We start from the raw sequence: 16,810 nt of genomic DNA, 5'->3' as shown, positions 1-16,810 counted from the left end.
ATTGGATGTCAGCGCCGCTCCCCGGTCCTCCCTTCACACCCTAGCCGCATGGATGTCAGCGCCGCTGTCTGTGTGGATAGTTCCGCTGCAAGAACCCGGGACATGAGCGGGCGCTCGCAGCAGAAGTATCCAGACTCGCAGCGCCGCTCCCCGGTCCTCCCTTCACACCCTAGCCGCTGATGTCCCCACAGTATCCGCATGGTGTTACAAAGGTCAGGACATCTGTGTTAAAAATCGCTGATTGGTCGCTGGCGCTGGCCGCGACCAATTACCGATCTTGGCGGCAAATTCAAACACCGCTGTACTGATTGGTCGCCGACGCTGTGCGCGACCAATCACCGATTTTGGCGGCACATTTAAATAGCGTCCGCGACCAATGAGTACAGCGGTGTTTAAATGTGGAGCCAAGATCGGTGATTGGTCGCGGCCGATATTTAAATTTGGCGCCCAAATCGGTGATTGGTCGCGGGCAGCGCCTGCAACCAATCAGCGATTTTTAACACAAATGTCCGGACCTTTGTAACACCATGCGGATACTGTGGGGACATCAGCGGCTAGGGTGTGAAGGGAGGACCGGGGAGCGGCGCTGCGGGTCGGGATACTTCTGCTGCGAGCGCCCGCTCATGTCCCGGGTTCTCGGAGCGGAAGTATCCGCACAGGCAGCGGCGCTGACATCCATGCGGCTAGGGCGTGAAGGGAGGACCGGGGAGCGGCGCTGACATCCAATTGGTCGCGGCCGCTATTTAAATGTGCCGCACAAATCGGTGATTGGTCGCCGACTTGGCCCGCGACCAATCACTGATCTTGCGGCCAAAGTTAAACACTACGGTGCTGATTGGTCGCGGACGCTGACAGCAACCAATCACCGATTTGGGCGCCACATTCAAATATCGGCCGCGACCAATCACGATCTTGGCTCCACATTTAAACACCGCTGTGCTGATTGGTCGCCGACGCTGGGCACGACCAATCACCGATTTTGGTGCCACATTTAAATAGCGTCCGCGACCAATCCGCACAGCGGTGTTTAAATGTGGAGCCAAGATCGGTGATTGGTCGCGGCCGATATTTGAATGTGGCGCCCAAATCGGTGATTGGTCGCGGTCAGCGTCCGCGACCAATCAGCACCGTAGTGTTTAACTTTTGTGGCAAGATCCGTGATTGGTCGTGGGCCAAGACCGCGACCAATCACCGATTTGTGCGGCACTTTTAAATAGCGTCCGCACCAATTGGATGTCAGCGCCGCTCCCCGTTCCTCCCTTCACACCCTAGCCGCATGGATGTCAGCGGCGCTGCCTGTGCGGATACTTCCGCTCCGAGAACCCGGGACATGATCGGGCGCTCGGAGCAGAAGTATCCCGACCCGCAGCGCCGCTCCCCGGTCCTCCCTTCACACCCTAGCCGCTGATGTCCCCACAGTATCCGCATGGTGTGGTGATTGGTCGCGGCCGATATTTAAATTTGGCGCCCAAATCGGTGATTGGTCGCGGGCAGCGCCAGCGACCAATCAGCGATTTTTAACACAAATGTCCGGACCTTTGTAACACCATGCGGATACAGTGGGGACATCAGCGGCTAGGGTGTGAAGGGAGGACCGGGGAGCGGCGCTGCGAGTCCGGATATTTCTGCTGCGAGCGCCCGCTCATGTCCCGGGTTCTCGGAGCGGAAGTATCAGCACAGGCAGCGCCGCTGACATCCATGCGGCTAGGGTGTGAAGGGAGGACAGGCGCTGACATCCAATTGGTCACGGACGCTATTTAAAAGTGCCGCACAAATCGGTGATTGGTCGCTGTCTTGGCCCGCGACCAATGACTGATCTTGGCGTCAAAGTTAAACACTATTGTGTTGATTGGTCGCGGACGCTGACCGCGACCAATCACCGATTTGGGCGCCAACTTGAAATATCGGCCGCGACCAATCACCGATTTTGGCGCCAAATTTAAATATCGGCCGCGACCAATCACCACAGCGGTGTTTAAATGTGGAGCCAAGATCGGTGATTGGTCGAGGGCAGCGTCGGCAACCAATCAGCACAGCGGTGTTTAAGTTTTGCGCTAAGATCAGTGATTGGTCGGGTCCGAAGACCGCGATCAATCATCGAATCGTCTTGGTGAGGACCGGGGAACGGCGCTGCCTGTGCGGCTACTTCCGCTGCGAGAACCCGGGCATAGTGGGCGCTCGCAGCAGAAGTATCCCGACCCGCAGCACCGCTCCCCGGTCCTCCCTTCCGCATGGAGGTCAGCGACGCCGGCGGTCCTTCCGCTGCTACCGGCCGGGAGATGAGCGCCTCGCGCCGCTCATCTTCCGGCTGCATCTCCGTCCCGCAGATGGGTCCGTCGGTCGGGTTCCTTCTGCTGTTGCCGGCCGGGAGATGAGCGCCTCGCGCCGGTCATCTCCCGGCTGCATCGCCGCTCAGCTCCGTCCCGCAGATGAGCCGCTAACGGCCGCCATCTTTTTTTAGAAATCCCCCGGCGCTGATTGGCCGCTGCTGGACCAATGAGCGACGCGGGATTTCCTGGACAGAGAGACACACAGACAGACAGACAGACGGGATAAGACGATTATATATATAGACTAGATTAGTTCCAATTAATGCTTTTGGTCTGTAGGTAGATCCGTACCATTCGTGACCGAGCAATAACATCATGCACGCTCCTTAACATGACATCTTCCCCTTGGATGAGCCACTTCTCCACGGCCCCCCGAGCCTCGGAGGTGGAGATGGTCTGGAAGAGCTCTACGCGTTCCCCCTCGGTGCTGTACATGGCTTTGATGTCCAGGTTAGGAAGGAACTCCAGCTTTGCGATGCCTTCAAAGCCCTTCTTTAGATGTGGTTGGACCCGCAGAGGATCTTTAGTCTCAGAGAGAATTTCTAGCATTTCGTCGTTGGACAGGAAGAAAAAGCTAAAGCGAAAATGCACAATATGATAAAGATGTCATTAAAGTATTGGGTCAGGCGCCATTTGTATTAGTGTCTATGTGAGATAATAGAAAAGCAAAGCTTTAAAGTAAAGATTCAGTCCCCATACACATTGGATTAAAATAGTTTAAACCTGACGATTGCAGCAGGACCGGCCTACCCACTGATGTGTATGGGGGTCTCCTGACTCTCCCCCGATAGAGGATGTCAGGGCCAGAAGGATCGGGCAGATGGGATTTCAATACCCGGTCTTTTGGTTCTCAGGGGAGATAACCCGCTGCCGGAGGTGTCCAGTACCGACTTTCTCCTCTCTCCCCATTAAAACCACATGACTGTTCAGCAGAATAGGTGGGAGTCAGGAGAAATAGCCAAATAACCATTCAAACCACGGGTATCTCATATGTCATGCGTATGGTTAGCTTAAAGGGGCTATCCAGCTTTGGGAACTTTTTTTTATTTAACTGAAATGGGTATTCCCATCTCCAGGATTCTACCCCAATATGTAGTATGCGTAATAATAATAATATTAGCAAATACCTCCAATTAGAAGTTTAGTATAGTTCTTCTGATTTGCTTTGTCGCTTACCCCATGTGCAGGGCATTGCAGTAGCTTAGGTTACGACCACTAGCAAATAACTGTCACTATATGAGTGGTCGTAACCATGGATACCGAAGCTACTGCAATGCCTTGCACATGGGGAAAGCGACATAGTGAATCAGAAGAACTATACTACACTTCTAATTGGAGGTATTTGCTAATATTATTATTATTACTACGCCTACTACATATTGGGATAGGATCTTGGAGATGGGAATACCCATTTAATTGCGAGTATTTGCGACAATTCAGTTTCATTAAAAATGTTGCACCGTTAGGCTTTTTGTTTCCTGCACATTCAGCTTTGATGTGATCTGTGGTCATAAATCGGCTAAGAGGAGCTGAAAAAAGACCGATTAAAAATAAGTCCAATAGCCAGCGCAACACAGAGCCAATAGAAGGCAAACAGTGCAAAATTATTAATGAAATCCAATTACAAAAATGATTTCAATGCGTTTAAATAAGAAAAAAAAATATTTAAGGAATATATACAATCATTGCAACAAGTGAAAGGACTATACCGTGGGAAAAAAGCCTCTTCTTCTCCAGATAGGCATTCAGCCCTTTCATGATTTTATCCAGAAGCACATTGCTGTCCTGAAGTTTCTCCAGAAGTCCGGTCAGAGAAGTGGCGCTTAAAACCTAAAACAAAGTAGATAGCCCATAAGTAAGATTCCATTATATAGTTATAGAGACTGAAAAAAGGTCACATTCATTGACTATTGTGCCAATAGTTTATATTAAAAGAAAAATTAGAACCTATTTGGATAGAAAATAGAAGATGCGGGAGGCTGGAGTCCAGGCAGTGCGGAGCCCCATAACCCGGGATCCTTGTGATGGAAGCATCAGGACACGGACTCTTGGAAAACATCAATCCTGGATGCAAGATGACCGTGCTTTCTTGTATCAGTCCACCATGAAGCATCCATTTACCTTCGGGTCTTTAACGCAATGTTTCATGATCTCTCTCCAGTTTCTGTCCACAGTCTGGAATAAGCGTCCTTCTTCAGGCATTTGCTGCATGATGTCCTCAGAAGAGAAGATTAAAGCCACTGGGTCGGCACCTTCAGCCATTCATCAATGGTTTCCTGGATCCTTATCAGTCGTTCCTCCCATTGCTTAAAGGAGGAGAGCAAAAAGTTAATTACACATAAAATGAAAAGGATAGAAAAAAAATGCTATCATTATAGAAGATAAATTATCAATGGATATGAATTCTGAATTGTTGGACATTTGTAGGGAAAGTTTGGTGAGACTCCTTGATACCATCCCCTTTACATGTAAGCTGGAGCCGCATGTAACTTTAGCCTCGGAGATCCTAATGAAACCTTAGCTTCTGCTAATAAGCAAGTGAAGATTTTAAGCTGAGTGACAACATTTACTGTGGGTGGGAACTCCTTAATCCCTTCAGGACCGGATAATTTTTTGTTTTGCATTTTTTCCTTCCCTTCTTCAAAAAGCCATACATTTTTTATTTTTTCCATTGATATAGCTGCAAGAGGCTATGTAATGTGCTGTAGCTTAACCCCTTCCCAACATATGACATACTGTTATGTCATATGTCATGTTCCTGTAGATGTGCAAAATTTGGATTTGGGCCCCCACCAGCATGTTGGTCAGATGTATGGGCCCTTGTAGCATTCTAGATCCGATAATGATGCGCGTGTTCGTCCCTGCCTTGGATGTTTCCCATTGTAGCCCCATCCTATAATAATGTCTCTCATTCTAGGCCCCTTCCTGGTATAATGTTCCCCATCCTGCGCCCCTTCCTGTTATAATATCCCCTATCCTGGGCCTCTTCCTGTTATAATATCCACCTTCTGTGTATAATACCCCCCATCCTGGGCCCCTTCTTTATATAATCCTCCCCATCCTGGGCCCTTTCCTGGTATAATGTTCTGTCGTTCTTTTCTAATACATTAAATAAACACAAATAAATGATTCTTCTTACCTTCCTGCGCTCCCACGACATGCGGCGTCTTCTTCTGTAGCTGATTTCAGTGTGCCGGCACGGGCAGCGCATGACGTCACTTCCATGCGTCGCTCGTGACTGGCACGCCGACATCAGCTACCGGCCTTTGATTGGCTGGCGGCATGCACTGCAGCTCAGGGACCCGGCATGTCCCTGCGCAGCAATATACTTCAGCCGAATGTGCGTCCTCAGACTGTGGAAGTGCCATAAATATATGAGATGGGAATACCACTCTGAGTCTATGTCTGATCCAGAGATACAATAATGAACATGAATCCTTATATATCACGGATCTTGCAGCCGCCTTTACCTGCTTGGACATAAGTGTCACATAGTTACATAGTTTAAAAGGCCGAAAAAAGACAAGCGTCCATCCAGTTCAGCCTATTTCTTGTGCACTGCAGCTATTCCGCAGCGTTGATACAGGGGAAGGCAAAAAAAAACCATGCGGTATAGGCCAATTTACATCATTGAGGAAAAATTCACTTCCCGACTCCAATCTGGCAGTCAGATTAAATCCCTGGATTAATTAACTATCACTAAGCATAAGATGTAATTTTATTGTTCTCCAGAAAGGCGTCCAGTCCTCTCTTGAACTCATTAAGTGAGTTGGACATCACCACTTCCTCTCCCAGAGAGTTCCAGAGTCTCACGGCTCTGACCGTAAAGAATCCCCTTCTATGCTGGTGCAGGAACCTCCTTTCCTCCAGACGCATAGTGTGCCCCCTCGTCTTTGTCACCATCCTTGGTATAAACAGGTCATGGGAGAGATCTCTGTACTGCCCCCTGATGTATTTATACATGTTTATGAGATCTCCCCTAAGCCTTCTCTTTTCCAACGTAAATAGGCCTAATTTGGACAACCTCTCTGGGTATTCTAGTCCCTCCATTCCCTTTATTACCTTAGTCGCTCTCCTTTGTACCCTCTCTAGCTCCAATATGTCTTTCCTGAGTACCGGAGCCCAGAACTGTGCACAATATTCTAAGTGCGGCCTTACCAGCGCTTTATACAGAGGAAGAACAATGTTCTCATCATATGCCCCTATTCCTCTTCTGATGCATGCCATGACTCTATTTGCCTTCGCAGCTGCTGCCTGACACTGGGCACTCCAATTTAATTTGCTGTTAACCAAGACGCCCAGGTCCTTCTCCATGTCAGATTTCCCCAACGGTTTCCCATTTAATATGTATGGGTGACTGCTGTTTTTCTTTCCCATGTGCATGACCTTACATTTATCGGCATTGAACCCCATTTGCCATTTTTTGGCCCAACTCCCCAATTTATCTAAATCCTCCTGTAGCTGTGCCCTATCCTCATCTGTATTAACTACGTTACAAAGTTTAGTATCATCTGCAAATATTGCTATTTTACTATGCAACCCTTCCACTAGATCATTAATAAATATATTAAATAATATAGGGCCCAAGACAGACCCTTGAGGCCCCCCGCTAGTCGAGACGCAGTTATAAAAGGAATCCAATTTGTCCGCATTAATCAACTGCAGGGCATCTTGATTGGCAAATAGATTGATCACTTTGGGGTACCAAGTGTTCAGCAACTTTTCTTCTGTCTTGGCACAAGCCAAGGATACGCTGTTCCTCAGGGATTCACATTCTACAGGACCCCTGGACCCGACAAAGAATAAAGCACTTTATCATATTAAACCTGACAGGGCACACCTGTGAAGTGTAGACCATTTCCGGTGACTACCTCTAGAAGCTCATCAAGAGAATGACAAGAGTGTGCAAAGCAGTCATCAAAGCAAAAGGTGGCTACTCTGAAGAACCTAGAATATAAGACATATTTTCAGTTGTTTCACACTTTTTTGTTAAGTATATAATTCCACATGTGTTAATTCATAGTTTTGATGCCTTCAGTGTGAATGTACAATTTTCATAGTCATGAAAATACAGAAAAATCTTTAAATGAGAACGTGTGTCCAAACTTTTGGTCTGTACTGTATATATCCACCCATATACAGTATACATATATATACACACATATACAGTATACATATATACACCCATATACAGTATACATATATACACACATATACCAGTATACATATATACACACATATACCAGTATACATATATACACACATATACAGTATACATATATACACCCATATACAGTATACATATATACACACATATACCAGTATACATATATACACACATATACAGTATATATATATACACACATATACAGTATACATATATACACACATATACAGTATACATATATACACACCCATATACAGTATACATATATATACACACATATACAGTATACATATATACACACATATACAGTATATATATATACACACCCATATACAGTATACATATATACACACACATATACAGTATACATATATACACACCCATATACAGTATACATATATATACACACATATACAGTATACATATATACACACATATATAGTATACATATACACACACATATACAGTATACATATATACACACCCAGTATACAGTTTACATATATATACACATATACAGCATACATATATACACACACATACAGTATACATATATACACACACATATACAGTATACATATACACACACATACAGTATACATATACACACACATATACAGTATACATATATATACACACATATACAGTATACATATATACACACCCATATACAGTATACATATACACACACATATACAGTATACATATATATACACACACATACAGCATACATATATATACACACTTATACAGTATACATATATACACACACATATACAGTATACATATATATACACACACATACAGCATACATATATATACACACATAAACAGTATACATATATACACACCCAGTATACAGTATATATATATACACACCCAGTATACAGTATACATATATATACACACTTATACAGTATACATATATACACACCCAGTATACAGTATACATATATATATATATACACCCATATACAGTATACATATATATACACACTTATACAGTATACATATATATATATATATACACCCATATACAGTATACATATATATACACACTTATACAGTATACATATATATATATACACACACATACAGCATACATATATGCACACCCAGTATACATATATACACCCATATACAGTATACATATATACACACATATACAGTATACATATATACACACATATACACACATCTACAATATACATATATATACACCTATATACAGTATACATATATATACACACCCATATACAATATACATATATACACAGTATAGATATACACACACATATACAGTATACATATATACACACATATACAGTATACATATATACACAGTATAGATATACACACATATACAGTATACATATATATACACACATACAGTATACATATATACACACCCATATACAGTATACATATACACACACATATACAGTATATATATATATATATATATATATATATATATATACATACATATAGAGTATCTATAATATAACGCTACAAGCGTCCCTCTGTCTGAAGCCTTTATAGTCTGCGCTAGTGCGACACGCCTGCACAGTCTGGCTCCAGACTGAAGAACGCATGGAGCCGTTACAGGTAAGAGGAGTGTATGGTGCTGGAGATCACGGTATGCGTATACACTGAACACATACCGCGATCTCTGGCGCCATACTTACATACTTACCTGACCGGGATGAGCGCTACCGCGGCGCTTCTGTTCGGTCAGGAGTCCGGGGGAAGAGGGAGGCGTTGAAATCGGCACATGCGCATAGCGCTATCCGGCGCCATTTTACTGAAGACACATTTGCAATGTGTCTTCAGCAAAATGGAGCCGGACAGCGTGGTATGGGCACACGCGTACTTCGGCGCCGCACTCCTCCCCCGGCCTCCAGCAGAACGGGAAACAGCGCTGGAGCACAGGGAAGAAAGGTGAGTATAAGTGTTTATTTTCTTGTATGTGTGTGCAGCATGATAGGGATGAGGGGTGCCATACATACCAGGATTGGGGGGTGAGGGGTGCCATACATACCAGTATTGGGGGGTGAGAGGACCATACATACCAGGATTGGCGGGTGAGGGGACTATCCATACCAGGATTGGGGGGTGAGGGGTGCCATGCATACCAGGATTGGGGGGTAAGGGGACCATGCATAACAGGATTGGGGGTGAGGGGACCATGAATAACAGGATTAGGGGTGAGGGGTGCCATGCATAACAGGATTAGGGGTGAGGGGTGCCATGCATATCAGGATAGGGATGAGGGGTACCATGCATACCAGGATTGGGGATGTGAGGGGGTACCATAGATACCAGAATAGGGATGAGGGGGTACCATGCATACCAGGATTGGGGGTGAGGGGTACCATGTATACCAGAATTGGGGGGTGAGGGGACCATGCATACCAGGATTGGGGGTGAGGGGTGCCATGTATACCAGAATTGGGGGGGGGACCATGCATACCAGGATTGGGGATGAGGGGTGCCATGCATACCAGGATTGGGGAATGAGGGGTGCCATGCATACCAGGATTGGGGAATGATGGGTGCCATGCATACCAGGATTGGGGGTGAGGGGTGCCATGCATACCAGGATTGGGGAATGAGGGGTGCCAAGTATACCAGGATTGGGGGTGAGGGGTGCCATGCATACCAGGATTGGGGGGTGAGGGGTGCCATGTATACCAGGATTGGGAGGTGAGGTGACCATGCATACCAGGATTGGGGAATGAGGTGTGCCATGTATACCAGGATTGGGGAATGAGGGGTGCCATGCATACCAGGATTGGGGGGGTGAGGGGACCATGCATACCAGGATTGGGGGGTGAGGGGTGCCATGCATACCAGGATTGGGGGGTGAGGGGACCATACATACCATGATTGGTGGGTGAGGGGAGCCATGCATACCAGGATTGGGGAATGAGGGATGATATGTATACCAGAATTGGGGGGTGAGGGGACCATACATACCAGGATTGGGGGGTGAGGGGACCATGCATACCAGAATTAGGGGGTGAGGGGTGCCATGTATACCAGGATTGGGGAATGAGGGATGCCATGTATACCAGAATTGAGGAGTGAGGGGACCATGTATACCAGGATTGGGGGATGAGGGGTGCCATGTATACCAGGATTGGCGGTGAGGGGTGCCAAGCATACCAGGATTGGAGAATGAGGGGTGCCATGTATACCAGGATTGGGGGGTGAGGGGACCATGCATACCAGGATTGGGGGGTGAGGGGACCATGCATACCAGGATTGGGGGGTGAGGGGACCATGCATACCAGGATTGGGGGGTGAGGGGACTATGCATACCAGGATTGGGGGGTGATGGGTGCCATGTATACCAGGATTGGGGAATGAGGGGTGCCATGCATACCAGGATTGGGGGGGTGAGGGGACCATGCATACCAGGATTGGGGGGTGAGGGGTACCATGCATACCAGGATTGGGGGGTGAGGGGACCATACATACCATGATTGGGGGGTGAGGGGAGCCATGCATACCAGGATTGGGGAATGAGGGATGCCATGTATACCAGAATTGGGTGGTGAGGGGACCATATATACCAGGATTGGGGGGTGAGGGGACCATGCATACCAGAATTAGGGCGTCAGGGGTGCCATGTATACCAGGATTGGGGAATGAGGGATGCCATGTATACCAGAATTGAGGAGTGAGGGGACCATGTATACCAGGATTGGGGGTGAGGGGTGCCATGCATACCAGGATTGGAGAATGAGGGGTGCCATGTATACCAGGATTGGGGGGTGAGGGGACCATGCATACCAGGATTGGGGGGTGAGGGGACCATGCATACCAGGATTGGGGGGTGAGGGGACCATGCATACCAGGATTGGAGGGTGAGGGGACTATGCATACCAGGATTGGGGGGTGATGGGTGCCATGTATACCAGGATTGGGGAATGAGGGGTGCCATGCATACCAGGATTGGGGAATGAGGGGTGCCATGCATACCAGGATTGGGGAATGAGGGGTGCCAAGTATACCAGGATTGGGGGTGAGGGGTGCCATGCATACCAGGATTGGGGGGTGAGGGGTGCCATGTATACCAGGATTGGGAGGATAGGGGACCATGCATACCAGGATTGGGGAATGAGATGTGCCATGCATACCAGGATTGGGGGGTGAGGGGACCATACATACCATGATTGGGGGGTGAGGTGTGCCATGTATACCAGGATTGGGGGGTGGAGGCACCATGCATACCAGGATTATACATACATATAGAGTATCTATAATATAACGCTACAAGCGTCCCTCTGTCTGAAGCCTTTATAGTCTGCGCTAGTGCGACACGCCTGCACAGTCTGGCTCCAGACTGAAGAACGCATGGAGCCGTTACAGGTAAGAGGAGTGTATGGTGCTGGAGATCGAGGTATGCGTAGATACTGAACACATACCGCGATCTCTGGCGCCATACTTACATACTTACCTGACCGGGATGAGCGCTACCGCGGCGCTTCTGTTCGGTCAGGAGTCCGGGGGAAGAGGGAGGCGTTGAAATCGGCACATGCGCATAGCGCTATCCGGTGCCATTTTATTGAAGACACATTTGCAATGTGTCATCAGCAAAATGGAACCGGACAGCGTGGTATGGGCACACGCGTACTTCGGCGCCGCACTCCTCCCCCGGCCTCCAGCAGAACGGGAAACAGCGCTGGAGCACAGGGAAGAAAGGTGAGTATAAGTGTTTATTTTCTTGTATGTGTGTGCAGCATGATAGGGATGAGGGGTGCCATACATACCAGGATTGGGGGGTGAGGGGTGCCATACATACCAGGATTGGGGGGTGAGAGGACCATACATACCAGGATTGGCGGGTGAGGGGACTATCCATACCAGGATTGGGGGGTGAGGGGTGCCATGCATACCAGGATTGGGGGGTAAGGGGACCATGCATAACAGGATTGGGGGTGAGGGGACCATGAATAACAGGATTGAGGGTGAGGGGTGCCATGCATAACAGGATTAGGGGTGAGGGGTGCCATGCATATCAGGATAGGGATGAGGGGTACCATGCATACCAGGATTGGGGATGTGAGGGGGTACCATAGATACCAGAATAGGGATGAGGGGGTACCATGCATACCAGGATTGGGGGTGAGGGGTACCATGTATACCAGAATTGGGGGGTGAGGGGACCATGCATACCAGGATTGGGGGTGAGGGGTGCCATGTATACCAGAATTGGGGGGGGACCATGCATACCAGGATTGGGGATGAGGGGTGCCATGCATACCAGGATTGGGGAATGAGGGGTGCCATGCATACCAGGATTGGGGAATGAGGGGTGCCATGCATACCAGGATTGGGGGTGAGGGGTGCCATGCATACCAGGATTGGGGAATGAGGGGTGCCAAGTATACCAGGATTGGGGGTGAGGGGTGCCATGCATACCAGGATTGGGGGGTGAGGGGTGCCATGTATACCAGGATTGGGAGGTGAGGTGACCATGCATACCAGGATTGGGGAATGAGGTGTGCCATGTATACCAGGATTGGGGAATGAGGGGTGCCATGCATACCAGGATTGGGGGGGTGAGGGGACCATGCATACCAGGATTGGGGGGTGAGGGGTGCCATGCATACCAGGATTGGGGGGTGAGGGGACCATACATACCATGATTGGGGGGTGAGGGGAGCCATGCATACCAGGATTGGGGAATGAGGGATGCCATGTATACCAGAATTGGGGGGTGAGGGGACCAGACATACCAGGATTGGGGGGTGAGGGGACCATGCATACCAGAATTAGGGGGTGAGGGGTGCCATGTATACCAGGATTGGGGAATGAGGGATGTCATGTATACCAGAATTGAGGAGTGAGGGGACCATGTATACCAGGATTGGGGGATGAGGGGTGCCATGTATACCAGGATTGGCGGTGAGGGGTGCCAAGCATACCAGGATTGGAGAATGAGGGGTGCCATGTATACCAGGATTGGGGGGTGAGGGGACCATGCATACCAGGATTGGGGGGTGAGGGGACCATGCATACCAGGATTGGGGGGTGAGGGGACCATGCATACCAGGATTGGGGGGTGAGGGGACTATGCATACCAGGATTGGGGGGTGATGGGTGCCATGTATACCAGGATTGGGGAATGAGGGGTGCCATGCATACCAGGATTGGGGGGGTGAGGGGACCATGCATACCAGGATTGGGGGGTGAGGGGTACCATGCATACCAGGATTGGGGGGTGAGGGGACCATACATACCATGATTGGGGGGGTGAGGGGAGCCATGCATACCAGGATTGGGGAATGAGGGATGCCATGTATACCAGAATTGGGTGGTGAGGGGACCATATATACCAGGATTGGGGGGTGAGGGGACCATGCATACCAGAATTAGGGGGTGAGGGGTGCCATGTATACCAGGATTGGGGAATGAGGGATGCCATGTATACCAGAATTGAGGAGTGAGGGGACCATGTATACCAGGATTGGGGGTGAGGGGTGCCATGCATACCAGGATTGGAGAATGAGGGGTGCCATGTATACCAGGATTGGGGGGTGAGGGGACCATGCATACCAGGATTGGGGGGTGAGGGGACCATGCATACCAGGATTGGGGGGTGAGGGGACCATGCATACCAGGATTGGAGGGTGAGGGGACTATGCATACCAGGATTGGGGGGTGATGGGTGCCATGTATACCAGGATTGGGGAATGAGGGGTGCAATGCATACCAGGATTGGGGAATGAGGGGTGCCATGCATACCAGGATTGGGGAATGAGGGGTGCCAAGTATACCAGGATTGGGGGTGAGGGGTGCCATGCATACCAGGATTGGGGGGTGAGGGGTGCCATGTATACCAGGATTGGGAGGAGAGGGGACCATGCATACCAGGATTGGGGAATGAGGTGTGCCATGCATACCAGGATTGGGGGGTGAGGGGACCATACATACCATGATTGGGGGGTGAGGTGTGCCATGTATACCAGGATTGGGGGGTGGAGGCACCATGCATACCAGGATTAGGGGGTGAGGGGTGCCATGCATACCACAATAGGATGGGGATAGCACAAATACCAGGATGGGAGACCATATACCAATAAAAATGCTCGCCACCTGGGTGTAGAACGGGTTCAATAACTAGTACATATATACACGCATATATACAGTAATACAGCATATACATACACATATATACTGTATATACACACACACACACATATATACAGTAATACAGCATATACATACACATATATATACTGTATATACACACACACATATATACTGTATATAGACACACACAGATATATACTGTATATATACACACACACACACACATATATACAGTAATACAGCATATACATACACATTTATATACTGTATATACACACACACATATATACTGTATATAGACACACACACACACACACACATATATACAGTAATACAGCATATACATACACATATATATACTGTATATACACACACACACATATATACAGCAATACAGCATATACATACACATATATACTGTATATATACACACACACACATATATACAGTAATACAGAATATACATACACATATATATACTGTATATACACACACACACATATATACAGTAATACAGCATATACATACACATTTATATACTGTATATACACACACACATATATACTGTATATAGACACACACACATATATACTGTATATATACACACACACACACACACATATATACAGTAATACAGCATATACATACACATATATATACTGTATATACACACACACACATATATACAGCAATACAGCATATACATACACATATATACACTGTATATATACACACACACACACATATATACAGTAATACAGCATATACATACACATATATACACTGTATATATACACACACACACACATATATACAGTAATACAGCATATACATACACATATATACACTGTATATACACACACACACATATATACAGCAATACAGCATATACATACACATATATACACTGTATATATACACACACACACACATATATACAGTAATACAGCATATACATACACATATATACACTGTATATATACACACACACACACATATATACAGTAATACAGCATATACATACACATATATACACTGTATATACACACACACACACATATATAGCTACAGGGCCCCGCTGCGTCCTCTGTGTCTCTGTACAGATATAAGTGTAACACGTCCTGGATCCAGCACAGGTGACAGTCTGCCATAGAGCTGACGTGCAGTACATACACTGTGTTATGGGGGCGCTCACCTGTGCGGACCCCGCGCTCCGGCCGCTACTTCTCTGCTCATATAAGGTCTCTCTTTCTGCCATTAAATAATTGGGTTGTCATGGCAGTGGAGGCGGGGCGTTGGTAGGGGGCGTGTCTGGTATAGGGCAGATTGGGGCGGGGCTGTCATGCAGTGCTTGTCTCATCGCTGTAATTTCCTGCTGATGCCACCTGGTGGACAGCATTGGTCAGTACACGCTGAGAATGCTCACATGGTGGGGGAGGGGCAGCTTATATATGTATATACACAGTCACAATGCACTTAGGGTTATGTTCACACAGTGTTTATTTAAACGTTTTTTTCCACATTATAAAACTCAGTGTTGTCAGGAAAAGCATTGCCTGTATTTTTGATGTATGCCTCATACAAAATACATTTTTGAAGATTTTTTTTAATCTTCCATCCTATACTCGGGCACTGGCTGTATATTGTTGAGGCCCCGGGACTTGCTTTGATCCGCTGGGTGGCATTGCCAGCTGCATTGCAGTAAATGGGTGACCTGAAATCTCACATTTATCCTGTGACCAGTTAGGGACTGTTTTTTCTTAAAGAAGGGGCTCATGTTATTAATCCCAGACAATCCATTAATGGAGTTTCCAGTAGTATAATAATGATGATTTATCCTGGGGATGGGTTATCAATATCAGATCGGTGGGCTCCGACACGCGGCACCGGCTCTACCCATCAGCTGATTGCAGCGCTCAAGTGTAAATAGTGTGAAGATTGAACATCACAGCTCCATTCACTGTACTGCGGGTCCTGCAGATCAGCTAATATTCATGTAATAGGAGCTGATCTGCAGCACCAGGGAGCGGCCACTACACAGTGACCAGAGCTGTGATGTTCAGCTCCTCAACAATGTTTACATCTGACCTCGACCGAAGGTGCAAACAGCTGATTAGTGGAGGTGCCACGTGCCGGACCACCACAAATCTGATATTAATGAGCTAACCAGGGGATAGGCCATGAATATGTTTGTCCTGGAAATTCCCTT

General features: G+C 47.3%; 1 protein-coding gene across 1 annotated transcript; it reads right to left on the bottom strand.

The window, feature by feature from the left end:
• Positions 1 to 2,753: 2,753 nt before the first annotated feature.
• LOC141153311 (dynein axonemal heavy chain 12-like) lies at positions 2,754 to 4,644 on the bottom strand. The gene is made up of 3 exons (XM_073638027.1): positions 4,452 to 4,644; positions 4,040 to 4,160; positions 2,754 to 2,904 (listed from the first exon to the last, which is right to left on the bottom strand). Exons 1-3 carry the CDS (start codon positions 4,590 to 4,592, stop codon positions 2,873 to 2,875), a joined length of 294 nt encoding a protein of 97 aa, XP_073494128.1. The 5' UTR covers positions 4,593 to 4,644; the 3' UTR covers positions 2,754 to 2,872.
• Between the last annotated feature and the right edge of the window lie 12,166 nt (positions 4,645 to 16,810).

Source organism: Phyllobates terribilis, unplaced genomic scaffold, assembly GCF_046119375.1.
Source record: "Phyllobates terribilis strain yellow unplaced genomic scaffold, ASM4611937v1 Scaffold_7__3_contigs__length_470593459, whole genome shotgun sequence".
NCBI classification, from domain to species: Eukaryota; Metazoa; Chordata; class Amphibia; order Anura; family Dendrobatidae; genus Phyllobates; species Phyllobates terribilis.
The sequence above is the reverse complement of the archived record's forward strand: the minus strand, read 5'-3'. Positions and strand labels throughout refer to the sequence as shown.

Bases quoted from the DNA above. Each gene is read 5' to 3' on its own strand.
- LOC141153311 (XM_073638027.1), bottom strand. From the start codon at position 4,592: ATGGCTGAAGGTGCCGACCCAGTGGCTTTAATCTTCTCTTCTGAGGAC. The intron at 4,161-4,451 runs GTAAATGGATGC...ACTTTGTTTTAG, and splicing joins ATTGCGTTAAAGACCCGAAG to GTTTTAAGCGCCACTTCTCT. The intron at 2,905-4,039 runs GTATAGTCCTTT...TTTTCGCTTTAG, and splicing joins GAAGAGGCTTTTTTCCCACG to CTTTTTCTTCCTGTCCAACG.